The 26,012-nt window shown below is 44.9% G+C and overlaps 1 protein-coding gene across 4 annotated transcripts; it reads left to right on the top strand.

Moving 5' to 3' along the window:
* The first annotated feature begins 141 nt into the window (after positions 1–141).
* On the top strand, positions 142–25,026 carry rept (RuvB-like helicase 2 rept). Of its 4 annotated transcripts, none has more exons than XM_089567233.1 (11): positions 142–239; positions 662–772; positions 1,551–1,692; positions 6,643–6,772; positions 8,410–8,476; positions 8,557–8,663; positions 8,830–9,047; positions 13,305–13,638; positions 17,357–17,486; positions 20,063–20,177; positions 23,104–25,026. In XM_089567233.1, exons 1-11 carry the CDS (start codon positions 231–233, stop codon positions 23,130–23,132), a joined length of 1,392 nt encoding a protein of 463 aa, XP_089423359.1. In that variant the 5' UTR covers positions 142–230; the 3' UTR covers positions 23,133–25,026. The 4 variants fall into 4 exon arrangements, with proteins under 4 accessions (XP_089423359.1, XP_089423358.1, XP_089423361.1 ...); XM_089567232.1 differs by having other exon boundaries at positions 1,539–1,692; XM_089567235.1 differs by lacking the exon at positions 1,551–1,692 and having other exon boundaries at positions 221–239.
* The last annotated feature ends 986 nt before the right edge of the window (positions 25,027–26,012 follow it).

Raw genomic sequence — 26,012 nt, 5'->3', positions numbered from 1 at the left:
GGTCATTCAGCACATTTTTCTTTTTTGCGAAAAAAATATTTTGCCGCTTATTCTAGCCTTTATTTTTACCGTGTAACTCGTAAATTTTAAATAAATGCTTTATGGTTTCAACTGCTTTACTTTATTTTAAAAACTGGTGAATGCGATATGCGCTGCGCTTGCTGCCACTGCTGTTCAGTTGTTTCTAAAATCTACCGCGGCGCGGGGTTGGTATCAGAGTAGCGTTCAACATGGCGTCAGTAAGTTGTGCTTTCTGTGGAATTGTTTGCGTTTAAAACGCTGAAACTTTTCTTTTATATACTCTAACGTGTATGGGCTTAAGTCCTCACTTAGGCGTCATTGCAGTAAACAATACAATGTATGTGCCGCTAGCACGTAGCGTACGTGTGCCCATAAGTCGAGTCGAAAGAATTTTGAATTGAGTGCTCATTTCACGTGGTGTGTTGCGATTGATTGTAATGCCGGTCGCTTTGTAGTCGCGGATAATAATCGGACCTAAAACAAGTTTTGCAGCGGTCATTAACCGTTCATTGTCACACACGTGTTTTGCGCTGTGCCTGTTTGTTGTGCAGACGCGCTGTCAGAGCTCCAACTGCGTAGTGTGGATGTCTGTCATTGTTCAAGCGGCGCCTGAACACGATGGCAATTTCTTTTTCCAAAGGCTGCTGCGGCCAAGGTCCAAGAGGTCCGTGAAATCACAAGGATCGAACGAGTCGGAGCCCATTCCCACATACGTGGACTCGGGCTCGATGATTCGCTTGAAGCGAAACCGGTAAGTGCCAACTTCTTCCGAATCAACTTCTTCCGACGCTGATTTTAAACGTGTCACTGTGTTAGGTGGGTTTTCCCATCAATACAAAAGCCTTGCTAAATGTAATGTTACTAGTCTTCTGCAGCAGAGACGATACACGCGTACCTTCATTCGTCTAACATTCAATCGTACGCATATTATATGCGGCATGCTCTGATGACTGTCTCAGACCGCTACTTTTACACTGTCTGTCTGCTTCTCGAGAAGATTTACAGTCTAAGAGGGACTGAAATGGAAATAATTCACTGCTGTTTTTTTTTTTTCCTGTTGGCTGAAACCATATTTGGTTTGTGCTTTTCCCATTTGGAGTACTCAAAAGAAGCAGTTCTCGGGCTGAGGACGCAATCTGCGATCACTGCAGCCTAATAAAATGCTACTGGCTTAGATCACAGACGTGTTTTTAACTGCAGCTCAATGTGTGACGCAAGCCCCAGTGCATACCATCATTTTAGTCTCTTAATTTGCCTACGCCGCCGCGGTGGCTCAGCGGTTATGGTGCTCGGCTGCTGACCCGAAAGACGCGGGTTCGATCCCGGCCGCGGCGGCTAGAATTTCTTTGGAGGAGAAATTCTAGAGGCCCGTGTACTGTGCGATGTCAGTGCACGTTAAAGAACCCCAGGTGGTCGAAATTTCCGGAGCCCTCCACTACGGCGTCTCTCATAGCCTGAGTCGCTTTGGGACGTTAAACCCCAATAAACCTAAACCTAATTTGCCTCCCTTGATGAAGTTTGGTCCTCAGGCGTCCCAGGGAATGGTGGGCCAGTCCGTTGCTCGACGGGCTGCGGGCATCATCTTGGAGATGATAAAGGAGGGGAAAATTGCCGGCCGTGCAGTGCTTATCGCAGGCCAGCCAGGCACTGGGAAGACAGCCATTGCCATGGGTAAGCCAGCTGGATGAGACATCGCTTTTCATTCTAGTTTGTTGATTACCTGTGTGGCAAGATATGTATTTGCATATTGCAGTCAAGCATTGTTGGAGCCAATGATCGTTGCAGTTGGTGTAGTAAGACTAAGCTGTCCTTTTAATCAGCAATTAAATCGATCTCGCACCGAAGCGTGGCCTTGTGGTAGAGCATCCGCCTCGCATTCGGGAGGTGCTGGGTTCGATCCCCAGTGCCGCCGGGTACCCACCAGTTTCTTTAATGGGTACAAGATTTCCCCTGGCCTGGTGCTCGGCTCTTCTAGGGTGAAGACGCACGAGGCGGTAAGTCCGCCTCGTGCGGCATAAGCCCAATTTGTGGCCCTTTTTTTCGCTTTGTCTACACGACTCTCTGCCCACAGTGACGGGATTTGAAGGCGCAGGCTCCTTTCCCAAACAATGCAGCCCCAGGAAGCCGAGCACCAGGCCGGGCCATAGCTTGTACCCATTTTGAGAAAACAGGTGGGTACCCGGCCGGTGGCAGGAGTCGAACCCATCACCTCCCGAAGCCGAGGCGGGCGCTCTGCCACGAGGCCACGACTTAAATCGATCTTTTATTGGTCATTGTTTGCTGCAAGGATTGAATCTTTTTTTCTGTGTCTGTACTGTGCGATATCAGTGCATGCTAAAGAACCCTGGTGGTCGAAATTTCCGGAGCCCTTCACTACGGTCTCCCTCATATAGCCTCAGTCGCTTTGGGACGTTAAACCCCCATAAACTAAACTCCTAAGTACGACAGACATTGGAGAGGCAGGTAACCGATACAGTGTTTGTTATATAAACAAAATTAGTTGAATAACTGTTAGTTAAAGGTTTTAAAGGGACACTGAGGAGAACTTCCCGTTTTTAGTAAAAACGGGAAGCGGAAAACGGGAAATTTTTTAATTTCCGTTTTTAGTAAAAATTCATATTATGACTCTCTCTCTGGGTATGTTCGTGTTTGTCTGGAGGCAAGGATGCTTTTATGCTAAGATTGCATTTATATGTTTTTCTGCCACTCGTTTCAAACTTGCGACATCTACACTGAAAAGAACTCCCGTGATTCCCGTCAGATGTGCACGGTGGCACTGCTCTGTAATCCACACTGCAAAAGATGTGTCGACACATGCAGTTTACTTGGGAAATCGACCGGTAATGGAGACAGCTGTATTTCATTTTGTGCCTTTTTCTAGCTTATGAAAGCCCCATTTTCAGTTGAAGTAGCACCTTTGTCATTAGAATGGAGTAATGTATAAATACAGTTTGTTCTCAGCGTGCCTTTAAAAGGGCCTCTGGCCGTTCTGTGGGCAAAAACGTAATACAGTCGAACCTCGCTATAGTATACTCCGGTCTGCCCGTGATTACGTACTTCCCACGGAATGATGACAGAACGATGATGACAGAGGTGACAGAACGACGCGATTTTGAGATGGCTTCACCATCAAACTCAAGAGCGCTAGGAGTAGCCAACCTTTCGAAGGCCTTGGGGCCGTGAGGCATAGCATGCTGCGTGTGCAGAAAAAAAAAAAGAAAAGCTGGCTTTGATTGGGGAAAGAAAGCGGTGCGGTTCGCTGAGGAAGGGAAGGTAACAAAACTGCAGTGGGAAAGTAGAGAAGGGGAAAAAAAGCCAATGTTCGCAGCATGGCAACGGCGACACTGCTTTGGTGGTTTTGCCATCTTTGACTGCGTCACTTGCATTTCTTAACAATTGCCTCTTAAATGATGCTTAGGCTGCAGAAGACAATGCCACGTTCACGCAAAGGCTTGGTTTTTACATGGAATCAAACTGGTGTTATATTCGTAGCCACATTATATTCTTGTAAAGGTGGTACTTCCCCAAGATGCAAACAAAATCGAAAACATGATAACTTAAAATGTGATACGGAAAATAAATAATTTTCACATAAATGGTCGATAAGAGCAGGGTGGAAGGTATTTCTGAGTGTTTCTTTTATAAGCCAGCTCTTAATATTTAGTGAGTAGCCAGAGAGAGCATCTTCAGAGAAATGCCATCACCAACAACTGGTATAGTAAAGATCCCAATATAGTCAAGATGGTTTGAGTGACTTTTACTGTCACTCAGGAGAGGGGTTCTACTGTATAGTAGCCAGCCGATGTGCATGAGGTGGCCCCTTCCCACGTGTTCCCTCTCTCAACGCTGGCCTGAATGCGGACTCGTTCCTTAAAGGGGCTGTGAAACACTGCCTGGGGGAATACCGGCTATACTTCAGGTGGGTTCTTTATGGCACACAGATGCTGACTTAAAAAGAATTACAAGAATCAATGCACAGGAACGAGAGTTATTCAGTGAAGAAATTTCAAAATACAAGCAAACAAAACGCTGCCCTCAACTCGATTTTGGCGGGGCTTCCCACTCCTATTTCGCTCTCCCAATGACAGCACCTGGCGCAACCAATCAAAACAGCCAGCCAGAGCACGTCGCGGAAGTTTGTACTCCATGGTTGCCTGCTCTCTAACTCGTTCTTGCTGAGACTGGCAGCGTTGTTTCCATGCCAGAGCGCCCCTGGTGGTGTATTTTTATTTTACTTGCTTTGCAGGGCTTTTATCTAAGACAAACAAATTGTTTTTGTTGATCTAATATAAAATGCAGACAGGTGACAAAATGTGTCTATTTATTCACAGTATATTTACTGTTTGTCCGGTCATCAAGCTCGCGCCAGGTGATGTCATATCCGCTGCTAAAAACCCGCCACTGTGTGGCGACACCATCAGAGCCATGAAGTTGTTTTTGGGATGACATTAAAATATAAAAAAAAACGGAATATACGCGGTATTACCGACGCTATTAGCACCATTATAACTCACTGTATGCAATCAACAGGCAAAACAGTTAACTAAGATTGTGTTTCTGGGCCCCTGTGGAGCACATTTGCTGAGACCTTGCAAGGAGTATGTTTGTGCAGAGTGGCAGCAATGGGGCATGCATTGTGACGGGGTGGTGGGAAATTGCCCGTCTGTTCGTCACATGGTTTGCGGCATGATCTGTAGGGTGCACAGATGGTATCGGTAGTATGCAGCGTGCCATGGACATCTGCTGCCGTGCAGTTTGATGGAAGCGTGACTCTTTGACAAGCTAATATATCAAGCTAATATTGTCGCTTGTGGGCAGAACAAGGCGCAGGGCAAAATTTCCAGGGTTTATTTTTTTTTTTTCCAAGCGACATGAAAATTTTGTTTTATTACACTAAAGTAAGTTTTTGAAGTTAATGGATTTTTGGGCTGTTCAGTTTATTCGGACGATTTTGTCGCTCCTGCTGAATCCGAAAAATTGGTTGGCAGCTGCACCGATGGTTGTGAGGCATCATTCCCGGCACACACAAGCGGGAAAATTTATAGAAACATAAAATCTGCAGGAGAAAGTTTTTTTTTGTTGGAAAAACTCATTAATAGAAGGCAAGTGTAGCAAGGGGATGGCTGCATGTGTCTGTGCTTTACATAATCCGTCACTCTACTTCAAGCCCGCTACTCTGTAAAGATGCATTCACAAGGGTAGAGGTGTGGACCAGTTGAGGTTTCTTCGAGTGTAATATAAAACGGCACTAAGGACTAGGGACAAAATTAGGTCTAGACAGATGGGGCACATAGCTGGAGGTCAGTGCTGCATCTGTCTAGTCCTTAGCATTGCTCTATCACCACGGTACATTCGAATTTGCAATTCGTGGATGTCATGCAGCTATTTTCGTCCAAAAGTCTAATCTGCATGTTGTCGCTTTGGTCGAAAAGTAAGTCGTGAAGCATCTGTGTTCTACTCGATTTTCCAGCAGTGCGACTCAAGTTGCAAGGCTGTTTAACCAATCAGTGGCTCAGGAAATCAGAAGTGATGTGGAGCTTGTTGTACATTTGGCTTCTCATTGCCGGCATTGGCAGACCTAACAGTTCTTGTTCTGAATGAGATCTTTGGGGAGGGCAACTTGCAAGTCATACTGTATAGTGCGGAATATAGGTCGAGGTTTTTTCCGAAAAATATTACCGAAAGGTAACCCCTCGACTTATATACCGGCCTTTGGCACAAACTGAATAGTCGTCTGGCAACATGTGTGAGCCGCGGACATTTTGGCATCTGCACCGTTATCGTTTCCATGTTGACGATTCTTTCCTTCCTCTTTGTCGACCGACGTGGCCAAACGTTGACGGTGGTAATCGTTCTTGGTGTTGTAACGTATTAATTTCGCGACAGCCCGCAAAATGAGTACCGGTACTCGAAGTCAGTTCACCACAGCGTTTAAAAAAAAAGTTATCGAATTCACTGAAGAGTATGGGAACATGTCCGCCCAGCGACACTTTGGCGTCTCGGAGAAGAGCGTCCGGTACTTGCGAGTGCAGAAAATTGAGCTGTCTGCCTGAAACGCGTGGAAGGCGACCTTTCACGGGTGCGGCACGGTGCACCCTGAGCTCGAAGACAAGGTATGCGGGCATTCAAGAAATGTTGCATTAGCAACTCTTTGGACGGTACCGAGGACGACATGCTGTGGGACGCAGCCAGCGCAAAGCAGTCATCTTCGGACGAGAGCTCAGACAGCTCGGACGAATGAGGAGGCAACGAGTCTGGTGGCACCAGTGAATAAAACGAAATTTTGTACCTCATAATCTTTATGTTGACTTTTTTGCTTCAAGGTAAGGGGGTCGACCTATATTCCGCATTATACGGTAATGATTAGTGTGAACATTGGTACATTAGGGCTGCTCTGTGGTTGAAACTCAACAGCTGATTGTGCAACGTTTGTGACTCGCAAGTGTGAATAGTTGTCACTTGTTTCAGCACTTCACTTTGTGAGCAGGGTCAGCCGTTGACCGGCATTCACTTGCGGCCAACTGTCCTGCATCGCTTTGAAGACACGTTTCTGTTGCTTTACTGCTTTGTAGTTGCGAATGCCTGTATGGTGCTGCTTCTGACATGACAGTTCCATTGCAGGAATGGCCCAGGCACTTGGCCAGGATACCCCATTCACAGCAATATCGGGCAGCGAGATCTTCTCCCTGGAGATGTCGAAGACTGAGGCCCTGATGCAAGCCTTTAGGAAATCCATTGGTGTCCGCATCAAGTAAGGCACTGCTGAAATTGGTTTCTTTTGCGAGAATGTGGCTGGTGGTAGTCTGTTATTTCTTACAATTTATTTATTAGTATAAGACAAGAAATACAAAATACATTTGTTGGTCCCATCTCCTTTTTGTGATGTTCGGGTTACAGTTAATGATTGTTAAGTTCCCTTTTGGGTTAAAGCTTTCCTTAACATCGAAGTTTCAAAGATGTTATGTCAACAGAAGTGCTGGTGCATGCAAGGCATTATATTCCAAACGGCATTACAGCTTGGCCATTTTTTATTGCATGAATGGCATCTGACAGCAGAAAGCATGAATCGCTTCGTTTTCGTGCATATGCAGAGGAATGCATAAGCATAGAAATTTTGATGGAGAAAGAATGGTGGCCTACGAAAGCAGTGGTCAGTTTCTGTTCGTGCCATTAAAGGGACACTGAGGAGAAATTGAAGTTGGCTTGTATCGACAGAATACCAGCTCCTGATTACAGAAACGCCACTCATATGACAACAAAGCTCTTGTAACGTAGAAAAGAGCAAGAACCAAAATACAGGTATCGCCGCCACAGGCCAAACTCGCAAGTACAAGCGTGGTGACGTCATAGGACAAACCAGTGTTGCTAGAACCAATGGTTCTAGCAACTCTAGGACCCGAGAAGCCACAAATCACTGAGGCGCAGCCAATGCATGCGCAAATCTCCTTGACGTCGCCAGATGGCGCCACGTGCCCGGCAGCTACGCACGCGACTGAAGCATCGGGACCAATCAGCGCCTGCTCACCAGCGTTAGGGGGGCTCCCGGTATTCTGTAGCGGTAACAAGGTACACGGTATGCTAAAGGTGTGCGAGAACTTCGTTGACGACTTCGAGAACGAGATCCATCGTAACGCTGGCAAAAAGCCAGTGCAAACGTAAGCGAAGCGACTGTAGCGACGGCCGCAATAGCCGATAGATGCCTTCAACGTGCGGCCGGCAGTAGCTTTCGTTTTTGCTGCTGCTAGGCCGCACTGCTGGCAGCCAGAAATCACGGAGTCTGCGTTACGTCATGTTACACGTCACTTAGTCCTGTGTCGTCATAGGAGAATCCCAAGTTTGAATCAGAGCGGCGGGAAAAACTTTTTCAACTTCGAATCCAAATTTCTTAGAAATAAGTGCATCTTTCTCTGCCGCCTAAGTGGCAACAAAGCCATGACATGCCGAACTGTCGGATTTTGCTATAAAAAAAATATTAATAGTGCTCCCCTCAGTGTCCCTTTAATTGCTTGGCTGTGAAAAAAAAAGTCCTTGCAGGATAGAGCTTCTTAAACGATGCCCTTCTACTGTTAGCAGTATGTGTACAATGCTTTGTCTACAAGTGTTGCATTTTTTTTTTTTTTTCATAATGAATAACCAGAATTTTACCAGAATTACTGGTAGGCACCATGCTTGCACATGATGCAGTTGAGGACCGGGGTACGGGAATGTAGCAGGTGCAGTGAATGGTGTGTAAACTGAACAAACCTCTTGATGAGTAAGGCTCTGCCACAGTTGAATGACTGCATGACTGAAATATGTCACTCTTTCATGTCTTGCATCGAAGAATTGCTTGCTTGATTACATTTGTGGCTGATCATCTTTTTCTCATTTTTTTTTTTTTTTTACCAGAGAAGAAACTGAGATTATTGAAGGAGAAGTTGTTGAGATACAGATTGACAGGCCAGCAACAGGAACTGTGAGTTCTTCTGGCTATTAATTTTTTTTTGGCTTTTCTCAGTCGACGATTTTCACGTTCTTCTTCTACTTATTACACAGGGTGCCAAAGTGGGGAAACTCACCCTGAAGACTACAGAAATGGAAACCATTTACGACTTGGGTCAGAAAATGATAGAGTCTCTTACCAAGGAAAAGGTGCAGGCAGGGTAAGTGACCTGGATGTCGTCATGAGCTGAACTTCGGCAGTGGCAGCTGGACATCGTCGGCCTTACCTACATGCTACAACATTCTGCTGACACATTGCATTATTCTTGGCCCTCACTGTAAATGGTGACCTGTCGTGATTTCTTTTCTGTTCTCTCTTGCTTTCAGTGACATCATAACCATAGACAAAGCGACGGGCAAGATCACCAAGCTCGGCCGTTCCTTCACACGTGCCCGTGACTACGATGCCATGGGGCCACAGACCAAGTTTGTTCAGTGCCCCGAGGGCGAGCTGCAGAAGCGGAAGGAAGTGGTGCACACTGTCACCCTTCATGAAATTGACGTCATCAACAGCCGCACGCATGGATTTCTTGCACTTTTCTCTGGTGAACATTCTTCTCGTTTCTCTTTACGTTGATAGCTAGGGAGGGTGTGATCAAACTCGGCTTTGTGCATGAGAGTGACATTGTTGAGAGTGTGAAGTCTGTGGTCATGTGGTCAGCTAGCACAGACTTGGGAGGGGGTGCTTTCATTGGGGTACAGCTTTGTTGTTGGGTATCCAGGAAGTATAAACATGTGTGGCTGTTATGCTGGCAAGAGCCAGTTTATGGGCACTTCATTTGTTGTAGAATTTTTGATCATCTTAATCTGAGGCCAGATTGTCACTGTATTGTGATGACTGGCTGCAAGAGGCGAGAGCAGTGCATTGGCACGTCGACAACATGCAGTACCCCGATCGAAGTCTGTCTTATTCGGGAAAAAGAATGTGTGCCTTCGTGTAGAACAGATGCTGCCATCTAGGTAATATTTATTGAACTTATTAATGGCTTTTTCTCATATTTGTTGTCGCTGTATGAAAGAAAATGCAGTGGAACCTTGATTATGCGTTTCCCGTTCATGCGACGACCCGCATTTTACGACATACGACAAATTGGTGTGGGCCTGGCGAATCTCCGAAAGGGTAATGCATTAAAAGCCTCAATTATCCGACGGAAAAATATTTGTTCCCCAATTCATACTACGGTCGGCGGTAACCGCCCAGAATGAGAGACGTTGGCAGAGTAGTTTATTGGCAGACTTAAAATCTACCAAGTTGGCTCCAGATTGGAATCAAGACGGAGGCATGCGCGCAACGATGCGATCAAGCGCACAAAGTATTGTCACGGTTCTGCCGATGGCTTGTGCTTTGACTGTGCACCTGCGACCTGACCAGCGGCTGTCCGTGCAAGGTGGCTCGTGCGCTTCGCTGACAAAGGCATTAAGGGAATCAGTTGTATGTTTATACCAGCATAGAGTTACTGTAGAAGCGGTAACAAGAGTAGGCATTTCCATGATCATCAGTGGCTAGTTTGAAAGCGCTTTCCGATGCGGCTTCAGTGCGGAGCATGTTAGGCCTGGCTGCACTGAACGGAGGGAGCAGTGAACTGTCACCCGGCAGGCTGCACATCGCTGCAGAAAGTGCACCGGTGGTGGATTCATGTCGCAGGCAAACATCGCGTTTTCTTTTTTTCATTATGATGCGAATTCCTAGTACAGACACCGCTGCTGCAGAGTGACAGTGGTTCTAGAGGAAGTCTGAACAGAAAGACATCTCATTGGCATGGCCGTACAGTGTGCTGTGAAATGTCTTTGAAGAGTTGAAGCAGCCATATTTTGGGCACATCATCCAAATCGTCGTTTTCGACGTTTTTGTGACATCTACTTAACATGCAGGGACGGGAGCGCACGCGCGTCTTGTCTAAAGCTACCTCTTCAACGCCGAAAAGCCTGCAGCTGTGCGCAGTCTCAGAACTAATTCTCGCAGAATGAAAACGGGCACATTTATAACACGTAAGGGAAAGAACTTTAACTCATTTTTGAAAGCCAGAGTAGCGAACATGTTTATTACACTAATACATCCCTTGTGCGAGATTTTGTTTATGTGACGCCCGGATTACACGATGGTTTCACACAGTCTCCTGAAAGTTGTATAATTGAAGTTCTACTGTACTTAGGACTCGAATCCACAGCGAATCCACGAGTGCGGAGTTCAAAAAGACATGCGACAAGGAACAAAAATACTTGGCAAATAAATGTTTTCCTGGGGCAGATAGGTTCAAGTTTTGTTTACACACAGCTGGCGCACACACATCAGCTGACTGCCCCCTTTTTCTCACATAGACACTCAAAAAAAAAAAAAAGTCATGAAAAGTTTACAGCTGGCTTTCAAACATGATGCAGCAGAACCCCGCTGTTATGTTCTTCACGGAACTACGGACAAAAATGTACCATTCGGGAAGCGTGCGTGGAAAAAAATTTACATTGCTGCCTGCCGTTTTTGTCTGTTTGGTTTTTACTTGTATACTAAAGGGAACATGCTTCTCTAGAATTTTTAAGGCTTTGTGGCTCTTCTGATCATTCGCTCGCTCAGAAAGTCCCAAATGCCCTGCTCACTGTCTGCCTGAGCAGCTTTTGGGGGAAGGGAGGCAGTAGCGTAGAGGGTGGACACACCACGTGGGCGATGGGCACATGTGTGCGCTTCTGCCCTGTATTAGCGGAGGTGGCTTTAAGGGGGGACACTGGTCTTAGACCTATTTTCCTTATTTTTAGTCCAATCGTAATGGAACTGCACCACCTTGCTCAGTTTTTTACACTGATTTCAACAATGAAGTTAGCTTTCTCATACATTAGCCGGTTCCCAAGATAATTAATTTTAATTATTCATTTATTAGTGCCTCGGTGCTAAAAAAACTGCTCAATAAGAAATCATATTTAATCCACGGCTACATAGTCTGACGAGTAAAGAGTGCAATAATCAAAACCATTTTTCCATTTTACCCTCATTAGTAATTTTACAGCACTTGGAATATCAGTGTTCAAGGTGGAAATGCAATGCATTGATAAACTTTTCGAATTATAAATTTTTGAAGTGAGATTGAACAAATCTTCGATTATTGCACACACTGTGCCTTCAGCTTCCCTTAGCAAGCAATATTTATTTATTTCATAATATTTCATAATATGGCATCTCTATCTGTCCTAGATGTTGAGATATTGACATACTAAGACAGCCAGATGTCCAAAATTTTCATGCCATTAAACTGTCTGCTCCTGCATAAATTCAGCCCACACGATGATCTGAATGTAATATTATGGTCAAAATGTTGATTTCTTGATGGAAAAAATTGATAGGGTTGGAAAATAATTGCAGCAGATTCCACAAATATTACTTTTTGAAAATCGATTTTTTGGTCATTTTTTGCTCTCAAAGACCAGTGTCCCCCCTTATACCCGTGCCACACGCGCACAAGAAATGGCAGTAAATGCTTAAGGCCTTAAGTTTGTTAATGCCATTATTTTCGGAGTTGGTGCTACACGTCCACTTTTAATGCCATTATCGAAAGTGACGATGACGATAACGCTTGCAAGGTAGTCAAAAGTTTCATCTTAATATAAACATTCCTAATGAGCAGAATATATCGGGAATGATGTTCAAATGTAATGTAAAAACGATTTTCCGGAAAATACGGCTGTTCCTGCTTTACAAGTCGAAAAAGTAGCCATAAACTCGCATGTCAGCACACAAGTCGAGAGTACCAGTCAATAAGGCTGGTTAAAATGGGGCTCTTCGCATCGAAAATGCGGTTTAGGTGCCTCATCTGGCTGAAAGTTAAGAATGAACCATTTTATAGTGGGCTAGGCAGTTGTAACTGACAAAGCTGCATGCTTTTCTGCGTGTGGAATGGGAACAAGAGTACACATTGCACGGGCGAATGAGTTGTGGCGAACTCAGTAGGTCGCGAATGGCAGTAAGGCTAATGCCATTAAATTTATGCGTGTGGCACCGCACGAATGCCATTAAAACTTAAGGGGGGACACTGGTCTTGAAAAGAAAATTTTATTAATTTAGTCATAGTTATGAAATTTTCAGGGCACATGTATTTTTGTGCGCTGATTCTAGATATGTCATTTAATTTCATGTAAAACAATTCCTTGAGCACTTATGCACTTTTCATGCAAGTATCTTGCGGAGAGTATTGAAGAAAATTTGCTGCAGGAAACTCGCTGAAATGTATGCCATTGGGTTCTCTTGACACCAAGGAATACAATAAGGGTAAAATTATCATCCTGGCTCTCATAGAACTTGAGTAATAGGGTACTGAAGCTGTCACTTCAGAAACAGGAACACACACTTTCCCTCTCATTTCTGAAGCGAAAACTTCAAAACTCTAAAACTTAAGTTCTATGATAGGCAGGAAGACAATTTCACCCTTATTGTATTCCCTGGTGTCAAGAGAACCCAATGGCATACATTTCAGCAAATTTCCCGCAGCAAATTTTCTTCAAAACTCTCCACAAAATAGTAGCATAAAAAGTGCATAAGTGCTCAAGGAATTGATTTACATGAAATTAAATGACATATTTAGAATTAGCACACAAAAATACATATGCCCTGAAAATTTCGTTACTGTGACTTCATTAATAAAAATTTTTTCTTCAAGACCAGTGTCCCCGCTTAAGGCAGTAAGCACTTAATGGCATTAAATCTGTCCGTGTGGCACGGGTATTAATCCTGCACCATCTTCCTCTCACTGAAACCTGGAAATGGCATTTACTTAGGCAGCTACTTAGATTTTGCATGCATTGACGAATGCGGGGGACAGGTGACACGGGTGAGATCAAGGCGGAGGTGCGGGAGCAGATCAATGCCAAGGTGGCCGAGTGGCGCGAGGAGGGCAAGGCGGACATCGTGCCCGGTGTGCTCTTTGTGGACGAGGTGCACATGCTGGACATGGAGTGCTTCTCCTTCCTCAACCGGGCCATGGAGAGCGACCTGGCGCCTGTGCTGGTGATGGCCACCAACCGGGGCCTGACCCGCATCCGGGGCACCAACTACCAGAGCCCCCATGGCATCCCCATCGACCTGCTCGACCGGCTCGTCATCATCGCCACCCAACCCTATCAGGAGCGAGAGATCAAGCAGATTTTGCACATCAGGTGCGCTGTTCCCTCTTCTCTACCCCCCTCCTTTTACTGTGTCATTGAACAAGAAAGTACATTAGAAAAACAGCGCAAAGTACGCAGACGAAGAAGAGAAGACACAAACACAGCGCTGACTGACAACTGATATTTATTTGTAGAAGTGTACAGATATATATACATGGCTTGATGTGCGATCTTCGGCATGCGCATCACATCTGTTATTGTTTTTCTGTCGCGCAACATCTGTTTTTGTTTTTCTGTCGCGCATCAAGCCATGTATATATATTTGTACACTTCTGCAAATAAATATCAGTTGTCAGTCAGCGCTGTGTTTGTGTCTTGTGTCTTCTCTTCTTCGTCTGCGTCCTTCGCGCTGTTTTTCTAATGAGCAACCAACTAGCCCGCATTTCAACGCTTGTAAGAAAGTACAGCTGGGAAACGCAGCTATCTGGCATGCCATAGTTATGGCCATATATTCATTGCTAGCAGCCATTGCCATTGTTGCATCTTTTGGATCACTGCTGTTGAAAAGCACTGTGCGAAATCCTGTGTTCCATGCCTGCAGTGCTCATGGTCATGTCAACTTTTTTTCTTTTTTCGTGCTACATATTACTTGGCTGTGTGCTTGTATCCACGCAGTTTCGGCATTGTATTGAACACTTGTTTTTATCCAAAACATTTTTTGTTCAAAGACGAACCACAGACAGAGTGCTGTGGTATTTAGTGCTAAATGCAAGTGACAGCAGTGTGCTCAAGTTGTGAGGCTTGTCTTGTATACCGTATTTTCTGGTGTATAAGACGCGGGTTTTTTTCAAAAATCTTGCTGGTGCGTCCTATACAAGGGTGCGTCTTATATGCGAATTTTCCGTTTTTTTTTTGCGAGTTCAGAAATTACTCAGGTTCATGTTCAAGCTGTTTTCACCGAAAAAATATTACTACCAATAACGCGGTTGTAACATGGTTAATACTTCAATACGGGGACGGCCGTGCGCAACTTTTTTAGGTGAGCTTTATCATGAAACGGCGGGGTTGACCACTTCCGGGATCTTAAACACGCGGCCGTTTCGGAGGCCCCAAGCAAAGGTACTGTGAAATGCCAAAATAGGCGACAGTCGCGCTTCTCGCCTTTGTCAAGACAAGCCAAGAGAAGCCGACGTTTTTTTTTAGTCACCCATTGCAAGTACGTAGTGTGAACAGAATGCTTCAGCCGCGTTGCCTTTTCGATAGCCCATCCGAAGATGAAGACTTTGAAGGTTTTATGTAAAAATAAATTGTTATGGACATGAGAGTTCTTTTGCTTTTTTTTCTTTTGTGCTAAAACGTGGGCGGGTATGGCGTGAGTGTTGCCTTTTTCGATCACTTAGCGTTGCTTAAGAACTTCTCTCAAGTACGGTGCATTTTGCGATGGTCGCATAAGCATGTTTAATTAAGCCTCACTAGCCTTACTGGGTAAATTGGGGTGCGTCTTATATACCAATTTTTTCAATGACAGCCTGCATATATGGCGGGTGCGTCTTATACAAGGGTGCGTCTTGTACACTGGAAAATACGGTAATCAGGAAGCATAGTGGCTGTAAATTACCGTTGCAATTCCGCCAGACGTCATGGCTTCCTCAGGGTATCATGAAAAAAACATTACGTACCTCCTCAGACTAGTCTGTTGCAATGATGGGATAGGCCTTCAAGCCTCATCGTTATTTGTTGGGGTTCTTTGCTGTCAATTTTGTGCTGTACAAGATTTTAGGGTGTTGTGTTGTCGAGAAACCTGCTGGCGTTATCCCAGTGGCTTTGTTATGTCGAGAAACATACGTCATGCATGTATGTCTGGAATTGAAATAGTTGGAGGGGACTTGTAATGTGATTGAAAGGTGGGCACTTGTCTCAAATGACTTAACTTTATAAAGTAATTGATTTTATGTAAAGGAAGAACTTCCATGAAGTTTGGTGTGGATTCAAACCCATGACCCTTGGGTTGCCAGCCAGGCATGCTACCGACTAGGCCACATAGGCACATTGACTTGGCTGAGGTACAAGGGGGAGGGGGGGGCAGATGTGTGTGTTATGCTGGCTTAATTTGAAGCTTAGTAGTGTGGTAATCAGTGGAGTGAACTAGAGATGCGCTAATTAGTGAGGTAATTATTAGAGTAACATTACCGTATTTACTCGCATAATAGGCGCACTTTTTTTCCAGAAAATCCGGCTCAAAGTTCGGGGTGCGCCTATTACGCGGGGTAAAATTTCCGGAAATTTTTCGACTCGCGAAATTGAACATACCGCATAAACGCACTCATGTACGGGCCGCACCTCGTTTTCCCGAAAATATTTAAAAAAAAAACGTGTAAGGGCCGCACCGAAACATTCCACGACCCACGCGGGAATAGCCTTCGAAATGCACGCGTCGAGGCCTCCGCGATCAGCTCCGGCTGCGCGATGTGTGTGTTATGCTGGCTTAATTTGAAGCTTAGTAGTGTGGTAATCAGTGGAGTGAACTAGAGATGCGCTAATTAGTGAGGTAATTATTAGAGTAACATTACCGTATTTACTCGCATAATAGGCGCACTTTTTTTCCAGAAAATCCGGCTCAAAGTTCGGGGTGTGCCATTACGCGGGGTAAAATTTCCGGAAATTTTTCGACTCGCGAAATTGAACATACCGCATAAACGCACTCATGTACGGGCCGCACCTCGTTTTCCCGAAAATATTAAAAAAAAAAACGTGTAAGGGCCGCACCGAAACATTCCACGACCCACGCGGGAATAGCCTTCGAAATGCACGCGTCGAGGCCTCCGCGATCAGCTCCGGCTGCGCGCAACGGCGCTTGATCGCGGAGGCCGCACGCGCGCTAAATAGGTTCCAGACGCCGCCCACGAAGGGCGCCCGAGGCCAAGCTTATCATCATCATCAACATTTTCTTCCGCCGTGAGCGTTCACTATCCATATCGCCATCAGCATCACCAGCTCCAGTTTTTTTTTTTTTTTTTTTTTGTTGCTATCAAGTGCCGGGATCTGCGGTGGCGCGTAGTCATCGTGGTTTGTGGCTTTGCCGCCGAGCGTTGCTGTTTTAGCTCGACGGGCAAGCACCTTAATAGCTACACGGCTGGGAGTTTGCTCTCGAACACGGCAAGCGTGCGGCAGGTCGGAAACTCGACGTGGCCGAGAAGTGCGGCAGTTGCGTCTGCGGCATGCCTAAATTTTCGTACGCGACTCCAGGCACCGAGGTTCTCGCGGGCCTAAGTCGGGAACGTTTCCGGCTGGAGATGAAACTTTCCAAACAGACGTTTAAAGTGAGCATCCCTGAAAACTGTGTGCGGCTGTTCTACGCGATGTCGTTGTACGTGCTGTGGGTCCGCAGCAGCTGCGACGGCAGCAGCACTAGTGAGGACCAGCAGTCAGTTCAGCAAAAACTTTGTTAAAATAAAGATTGGGGGTGGGGGCTGGCGAGGCGTCGGCCTGCGATCGTGTAAATGCAGTATTGATCACAGCGCCAAGTTCGGGGTGCACCTATTATGCGCGGAAATAAAAAAATCCGATTTTTCGCGACCAAACTAGGGGTGCGCCTATTATGCGAGTAAATACGGAATGTATGTAAACAGTAGTGGGGAGGAGTTCAAAGACATGAATGTGGAAACTGTGTTGTGTGAATGTGAACGAAGAACAGTGACTGTGTGTGAAGAGGAACTGCTCTCATGTCGCACCCTTAAAGACGGAACTTAATTTTTGTGATGTGTTCCAGGTGTCTGGAGGAGGATGTTGAAATGTGTGACGATGCACTGAATGTCTTGACTAGGATTGCAACGGAGACGACCCTTCGGTATGCCATACAACTCATCACCACAGCACACCTGGTCTGCAAGCGGAGAAAGGTACATCATGTGACAGCTAGCATGTGGGTTGTTTCATCTTAGAAAAGGAAAGGAATTTTGAAGTGCTCGTGTAAGGGGCTTTACAAAGAAAACTTGGTAGTAAAAAAATATTGGCAAATGAAATTATATTCCTGTGGTTGAAACCTATAAAGATGTCGCACAATCGCACCATGGAAACTTTCATGAGCTGCAAGACCAGGTGAAAGGCACGGTCAAAGAGGCAACAGTGGAGATGCACGGCACTGGCGCACGACGCGCTGTCTCAACTGCGGTCACTTGTTGCGATCGTTGACGTTCCTTTCATATCAGTTCATGCTTATCATCTTGAAACTTTCCTTATTTCGTAACTCAGCTCAAGCGAGTTTGTTATATATCAGGGTCAACCGCCGCACAAGTTCATTACATGGAGGTCTCAAATGGATGCTCTTCAATGGGGGCGGTGTTGGGGCAGTAAAAAACTTCGTTATATCGAGGAATTCGTTATATGGAGTTTCGTTACATCCATGTTTAACTGTACAGGCGAGGGTAGGGGTACGAGTACCTACCTGGACCGAGTATGGCGAGAGCGCGTAGCAGACCTGCTTGCGCTACTCCTGTAATCAAGTCGAAACTAGAAAAAAAGGCCATCAATTGGAGGTTTGCGCCACTTTGTAGTTGGTACAATTTCGATGCAGCGCCAGTATCAGGTGCACGCCACCTCTGGTCCCAGCTTTGAAGCTTGGAAAGTTTACTGCAGAGGCCTTGGAGAACTGAAGCGAGACGTGGAGTGAGTCTGTTTCCCAAGGCAATGACAGGCAGTCTAACCTAAGGAGGGGACACTCTTGAAGAAGCACGCCTCCCAGTCCACCCCCTCCTCCTCACATAGCGGCAGCCGTGGTCGCCTTTATCAAATACAATTGCATGCTCAGAGCAGGCGCGCTCTTCCTCGACCGTGTTTTATGCACTGCAGTGCCACTACATGGGGCTCCTTTTTTTATAATTGGGTGCCCAATTTGTATAATGGAGTTTCCTCTACAAAATAACGCTGGACAGGAGGCTTAAATTTTTGATTCGTGATCACTGAACTTAAAAAAATTTCGGTACTTTGCTTACCTTGAAACTCTGGATCTCAAAAGTTTTGTCTCTGTTTTTAAAAAACTGCTTCAAGTTACTGAGTACCGAGTGAACTACTACTCTGCAACAAATTAGTGCATACACAGATTGCCAACAGGTCTGAGTGCGGTGTAATAGAAGTCATACGGCATCGACATTTTCCATTCAGATGAAAGTAAAAAGCTACTTTTTCTGCTAATGAGCTTGTTTAACAAGCTGTAGACTTTTTGTTTTGTGTGTACACCTCCTAGTCAGTAGGTGCCAACATAAACGCAGTGAGAGAGCAATAAGCAATGAAAACATGAAACCTTGCTTGCAAGAGACCTCTCGTAGGACAGACAAAAACTCCCCTCCTGTACTTGTCAGTTGGGAAGGAGTTAGCTGCACGGCCGTACAGCAGTAGCGGCTAGGCAAACATGGCAACAGTAGGAACGGCAACGCGTTACCGTATTGGCAGTACCAGTCGTAAAGCCCTGCTACAACTCTATAATTTTAACCACCTGGGATTCATTAAAACGAACCGACATCACGGAATGCGTTTCCATATTTTGCCTGAATCGAAATGTGCGGTTATGTGATCCCACAATCTCAGGCTCATCAGCCTAACTAAATGCCAAAGCACTGAAACTCTGCAGAAAGGGAAAAGAAAACAAATAACAGAAAGGTGTGACTCTCGCACATGGCGGAAGCAAGAGGACCGAGCTGATCAAGTACAAATACGGATTTGCTCAGTTTCATTATATCCAAGTTTTAAGGGGGGACACTGGTCTTGAAAAGAAAATTTTATTAATTTAGTCATAGTTACAAAATTTTCAGGGCACATGTATTGTGCGCTGATTCTAGATATGTCATTTAATTTCATGTAAAACAATTCCTTGAGCACTTATGCACTTTTATGCAAGTATTTTGCGGAGAGTTTTGAACAAAATTTGCTGCAGGAAACTCTCTGAAATGTATGCCAATGGGTTCACATGACACCAAGGAATACAATAAGGGTAAAATTATCATCCTGGCTCTCATAGAACATGAGTAATAGGGTACTGAAGCTGCCACTTCAGAAACTGGAATACACACTTTCCTTCTCATTTCTGAAGCGACAACTTCAACACTCTATAACTTAAGTTCTATGATAGGCAGGAAGACAATTTCACCCTTATTGTATTCCTTGGTGTCAAGAGAACCCATTGGCATACATTTCAGCGAGTTTCCCGCAGCAAATTTTCTTCAAAACTCTCCGCAAAATACTAGCATAAAAAGTGCATAAGTGCTCAAGGAATTGTTTTACATGAAATTAAATGACATATTTAGAATCAGCACACAAAAATGCATATTCCCTGAAGATTTTGTAACTGTGACTTCATTAATAAAAATTTTTTTTTCAAGACCAGTGTCCCCCCCTTAACTCTATGCCAATTGTGGGTAGCAGAGGGCAGATGGCTGTAAAGTTGAGACAGGGGTTGCATGTGTTGTTCTTTTCTGTGCAGGGCACAGAGGTGTCGATACAAGATGTGAAGCGTGTATACTCGCTCTTCTGGGATGAGGCGAGGTCTTCTCAGTTCCTCAAGGAGTACCAACAGGAGTTCATGTTCAATGAAATGGGTAAGCCTGTTCCTGCGCACATGCCTACCAAGGCTTTCAGGTGATGCAGTGCTTGCAGGTAATGTTTAAAAGGAAACGTTGTCGCATTATTAAGTGTATCAAACTGAGTATAATTTTGAGGTTCAGTAGTAATATTTACCACAAAAAGTAGAGGCTGTGTAGTAGTGTTTTTATTTGATTGCAGACAACCGTATGCACACATGAGTGCATGTGTAGTTGAATGCATGTCACAGAGTGAGATTGTCATTCAACTCGTACATCTAGTGTGAACGTAATCATACAATCACCGACTGATTTTTCGGACTCGACGGGACCCAGAAAATGGTCCTAATAATCGTTCAGTCTTAAAAATCTGTGAAAGTTTGAGAAAGAATTTTCTGCGAAAGGACTGGCTTTAAAAATTAAGAAATTAGCTGCTCCCCATGTTTTACTTGCAGGCGATAATATTATACTATCTGAGCCATAGTCATGCTTCCGTCATGTCCGCACCTTTTCAAGCCATGATACCAGATAGTGCGACGTGGTTGCACGTCATGCTGTGAATGAATGCACGCACCGTGGGAAGCCAGAACGGTCAGTCTGCATGGGCAATGACACTCGCAGAGACTGAGAGGTAACTGACGGGAAGACGCGAGCGGAAGTGAGAGCCTCCGAGTACACCACACCCCCGTCCCTTCAGCATCTGTTGCCATGTACTGCGGGTGACGTTGGCCAAGCCACGGTGGATGCTGCAGCTGTTCCGCTTGTCCCGTTTTAACACAATTGTGCGCTCTTTGTAGGCCATCTCGATGGCAACAGAGAGCTTGCCATAGTTTCGAGTGGCAGCGTTGAAGAACAAATAACCAAGCCTATCCAAGCCAGTCCAACCGATTTACTCTGTCAATGCCCGCTGTTTGTGTCTAAATCTACAGTGACTCCTTGCTTGGCGACGGAGAACAGGTTGACTGTGGCAGCGATGCCTGCTCGCGTCTACATTATGCCAAGAAAACTCACTTTTGGTAGAAAAAAATGGTCGGCACTGTATTGTTGCCATCTGTTTTAGTCTGAAAAATCGGAACTTTTGGACTCCTCAGGGTCTGAAGCATCAGCTGTGTGTGAAAATATACATTCTTACGAGGTGCGTGATGGTTCCTCAGGAAATTCTGAATTATTGGAGTCCAAAAAGTGGTCGGCTATTGTGTAGTGTTTCTTTCAAAACTTGGTGTTTGGATGTGCTGGGTTATGTGCAAGCTTTCTGGAGCCTTTGCACGTTAACTGCGCATAGGCTCATATGCGAGCAGGGAAAGGCGGACAGAACTTGTACACTTGGACACCATTTATTATGCTGGTAACTAACTTTTTGAGAGAGCAAACTAACTACAGAACAGGAGTGAGAGATTACTTGAAGGCAGCGCACTATGTAGCAAAGGGTGTCCAAAAATATGTATGTCATCCGAAATTCGCATCATCCATAAGGAACAAAGTCCATATCTAGGAGCAGGGGAATTGCATTCATGCAGATCTGTTTATGGCTATGGGGATTTATTTATGGCGGCATGCCACCGCTCATTGCTCTCGGCCTGTATAATGTGACTGGCAATCGCAACATCACTGGTGTATGGCCCTCTGCCCATTGCTTGTGGTGCATATCGCATGACTGGCGATCATGGCATTGTTGATGTGTGGGCAGTTGAGGGTGTGCTCATGGCCCGCATGTTTGTGACATCGGTAGTGTTTCGGCAGATTCATATCGTTCCAACATTCATATCAGCTGTAATCGAATGATGAAGATTCTGCTGTATCAAGAAATAGTGCTAAATTTTTACTTCATGAATTAAAAAAATATAAAGCTCTTGCCGATAACCAGTGGCCGCAGTTTGCATGACCTATTCGTATTTGCAGCAAACAAAATCGAGATGCACGCTTTGCTGTGCTTTCCACTATGGCATGCATTGCCCTTCTGGTGCAAAGTCTTGTTTGGCAGCATTTGCCAAAACAATGCTGTCTCATCTACGTTGAATATTTGCAACATTGAAAAGCAATCGCAAATCTCTGGCCTTTCTTCGAACACCCACTTCTTTGTGTCAGTGCTGTTGGTCGCCTCGCTTTCACTGGAGAGGGTCTTTGTGATGATGCTGTAACGAGTCTTAAAACGCTGCTGCCAAGCAGTGCCACCAGTGAAACTTTCTTCTTCTGAGGCTGCAGTTCGCTTCTTTCATGGCCATTTGGCCGTCGACAGAGATGTTTCTGGTGCATGTCTGTAAGAACCAGGCGTACAAAGCTTTCTCGACGTTGTCGTGGGTTGGAGCACGCACACAACATGCTCCAGGGCGACTAGATTGCACTGCCTTCAGCTTTATGTCGACTTTGTTCTTCAGGATTGTACTAGGCGCGTTGCAAGGAATTCCGAATGCGTCGGTGACCAATGACTTTTTTCAGGGACATTTTTGTTTTTTAACTTATTTATTGAAGGCGTCTTAATTGCCACTCTGGCAAGGCTGTGAAACCAATGGGTGCTTCCCTCGATACCGTCCGCATGATACTTACGTTCTTCCAGCACACTGAAATTCCACGCTCATCACATGCTGTTCGCCGTTTGTGCATTTCCTCACGTGCGACGCCACGTGCGAAGAAGCTCCAGCGCTATCGCGTCGTACACCGAAAGAAGCGATGCAACAAGAGTTTTCTTTAAAAACAAATATGGTCTGGCTACTCCCGGTCGCAAAGTTTTTAGCCTTCAGGTTCGCAGGTATGCTAGGCATGTAGGCCTCTTTGAGTGCAAAAAAATCTGACGCTCAAAACCGTTTTGTCTGTACCCCTTCGGGGTGAAGCTCGTTCCTGTGTGACAGAATTCATCTTTGAGCATGTTGCTTTGGAGTTGATTGCTGTGGTGCATTGCATGCCAGGGATTCGCTTGTATATTCTCTTCTTTTGCAAATTGTTTCAGCTGCTGACATAGAAATGGAAGCTGCGTAAAGACCTCTCTGAAGCCCAAGTCACGTCATTCCTCCTGCCATCACCGAGCTTTTCCTCATTTTTGTTTCTTCAGCATTTGTTACCTTCGACTGATTAAAAGAGCCACAGTATACTGCGGCATTATTCCTGAATGATGTTGTGCTCGATGCGGGAGTTGTATGTGTGTACCTTGCCGAAGCTGTGATTTGCCTATGAAATTATTTTGTGAATCCATTTGCTAGAGCAGAATTAGTATATTAGGCTGGCAAGCATCGAGCCACTAGATGTTTGTGTCGCTAGTAGTGATTCCAGTAACTTTGTGTTCAATTTGAAATCTACGTCTTTCCAAAAAAATGTACTCATTTCTATAAAAGCCATTTTTGTGCTCTAAACAGGGTGTGCTACATCACCCAGTGGTAGTTTCACTAAAATTTGGTCTACAGTGGTGATTTAGATTGGTCCATATGGTGGATTACACTGTGGGCGCCTGTTTTAGAGATGGAGCTTCCGACTTGTTTGTTGAGGCTGCATTCATTCGGTTGTTTTAATATAAAACTTCAGCGTCTAACAGTTTAGTAGTGTGCCTGCAGAATAAGACTTTGTTCCAACACATTGTCGTGCTGTCACTTGTAAAAAGATGTGGTTTCATCTGTCGTTGCTCTTTTCCTTTTATATGTGTCCCTATACTTTCACCACGCTCTGACAAAGAAGCTATATAAAGATGAAAAAAGCCTTTCTGCGCAAAAAGCTAAATACTGACAGTTTAGTGCCCTGACCATATGTAGACATAATGGCACACTCATCTAACCTAAACGCAGGGTGACCTATTGTAACTTTGAGTCAATGCGCCACCACGTGCATTCTTCTTTGCTGTCCACACAGTGATGCAACGAATGTAGGTCAGAGTTTTGCTGCATGCGTGAGTGTCGAGGCTATGAGGGCAGTGGATGATTTTGTGCCAGTGATCTTGTTTTGTTATGCATACTACTTCACAAATACCAGAGTTTGAAGACTGGACATGAGGGCAGATAAAAGCCAATGTAGGCTGGTTCTCTGTAGGAGATGGCCTTACATCTGTTAAAGTATTAATGTTTTGTCCAGTCATTCATGTGTTCCATAGAAGATATGAAACTTGCAGAATGATGTTGTCATGCATCTTTGTGTTCTGTTTACTTTTCGCGGAGTAGTTATTCTGCTAAGCATTTCATTCGCATGCTACGTCACTGTAATATAGCACTTGCACTACTAAACATTGCAACATTTCTTTTCACCTCATCCTTAATAATTGAGTTCACTGCTATAATATGCTGATTACTGGTGCAAAGTATTCATGATACACCAGTTGTACTGCATGCGTGTAAAATTGCACAGTTCTCATCAGTAAGGTACAACTGTAAAACTTCAAGGGCTACAGAAGATGAAGTAGTGCTGAAGTAATGCTGGCTAGATTTAACATCTTCATTTGCCTCTTGAAGTCTGCTTTTGACGAGTGCAGATTTGGTAGTGAGAAAACAGTGCAAAAGACAACGATGAGGTGAAAGAAGTGTTTGGTTACGGTAAGCCACTAGCGTCCATTCCTGAGCATTCATTGTTGTCCAGATTTCAACCTTTCGATACAGACTCTAGCATACAGAGTAAAATGCCAAGCGTCATTTCCACCACCGTATATTACATTTTGTCTGCCTCCTTTCTTTGTTGCAACTAATTGACTGAAGGTGCGGTGGCCATTTTTTTTTTTCTCATCTTGAAATTGATGGATGCTTCATACTTGTTTCATAGTTTATGAACCTGTCAATGGCTTTGCAAGGACATGCCTTCATTAATTTTTATGTGTGGCTAACACTGTAGCATTGCAAACTTCAACGGGCTACATGGATTTTCCAACATGACTGAATAAAATTGATGCCTTTCACTATCTGTGCCACTTGTGCTGACAGGATGTATATTATGTATGTTAAATGTGTAATAACATGTTGGGCTGGTAAAATGTCCTTCATGCACATTCGACAACATTAGATAGTTAAAAAAGCAACTCTGGGAGTTTTTTTAACACTTTGAGCAGATAGTTGCATCACATTGCTTCGAGTCCCCTCTTTGTCAAAATAAGGCGTTTTCGAAAATACTGAGTGGAATCGTTTTAAAGCAGCAAAACGAAGCTGATACTCTGTCTGTGGTGGTAGTGTGATGGTAGTATGGACTAATTGCATGAATGTTTGGTGGAAGTAAAGACATGCCAAGGAACTTTCTTTTTCTCGGAATAACAAGAATGGTGCTTGTATTTGAGTTGATGAAAGATGGTGTTAAACTTTCTTTCCCTAATTGCACGTTTTTTCTTTAGTAGCAAAACTGCCTACAGCCTGTAAAATGAAATGACTTGCATTCCTCTGGCTCAAAGAAGCAACTACGCTGCATGCTCTCAGACCCTCTGCATCAGTGGCCTGATAGTAGAGAACCAGCTTGGTTTGGCAGCAGTGCTTCAAACCGTGGCACCACAAGGAACCCACCGTTTTCCTTTGGTTCATGTGCCCACAGGTGTTGGGCTTGAATGCTAGGGAAAGGTGCCTTGCTGTGTGTGTGGCTGCTTTTACGGTTCCAGGTCTGTGAAATTGAGATATGTGGCCTGTACGGAAGATCACGTGGCCCCTCGGGCGAGGTGTCAGTAAGCTTACATCTTATGTGATTGGCGTCGTAAGTTTGGGAAACCTCCTTTGTGCAGCTATTGTCTGCTCAGCACAAGGCCCACCTCGACAAAATTCTGAAGAGCGAGCGGCAGGAGTTTTCTGCTGCTCTGAAACCGCTTACCCCGAAAAACGTCCACTTTCGCAGTTATCGCCACAATTCTCCATCCATCAGTTTACAATGATCTCGCCAACGCGTTGAGAGCGCGGCAAATACGAACGG

The sequence above is a fragment of the Amblyomma mixtum genome, chromosome 1 (assembly GCF_055824585.1).
Source record: "Amblyomma mixtum isolate Tamu chromosome 1, ASM5582458v1, whole genome shotgun sequence".
Lineage (NCBI taxonomy): Eukaryota > Metazoa > Arthropoda > Arachnida > Ixodida > Ixodidae > Amblyomma > Amblyomma mixtum.
This window is presented reverse-complemented; position numbering and strand designations above follow the sequence as displayed.

Bases quoted from the DNA above. Each gene is read 5' to 3' on its own strand.
- rept (XM_089567232.1), top strand. The intron at 8,477-8,556 runs GTGAGTTCTTCT...CTTATTACACAG, and splicing joins ACAGGCCAGCAACAGGAACT to GGTGCCAAAGTGGGGAAACT. The intron at 13,639-17,356 runs GTGCGCTGTTCC...GATGTGTTCCAG, and splicing joins AAGCAGATTTTGCACATCAG to GTGTCTGGAGGAGGATGTTG.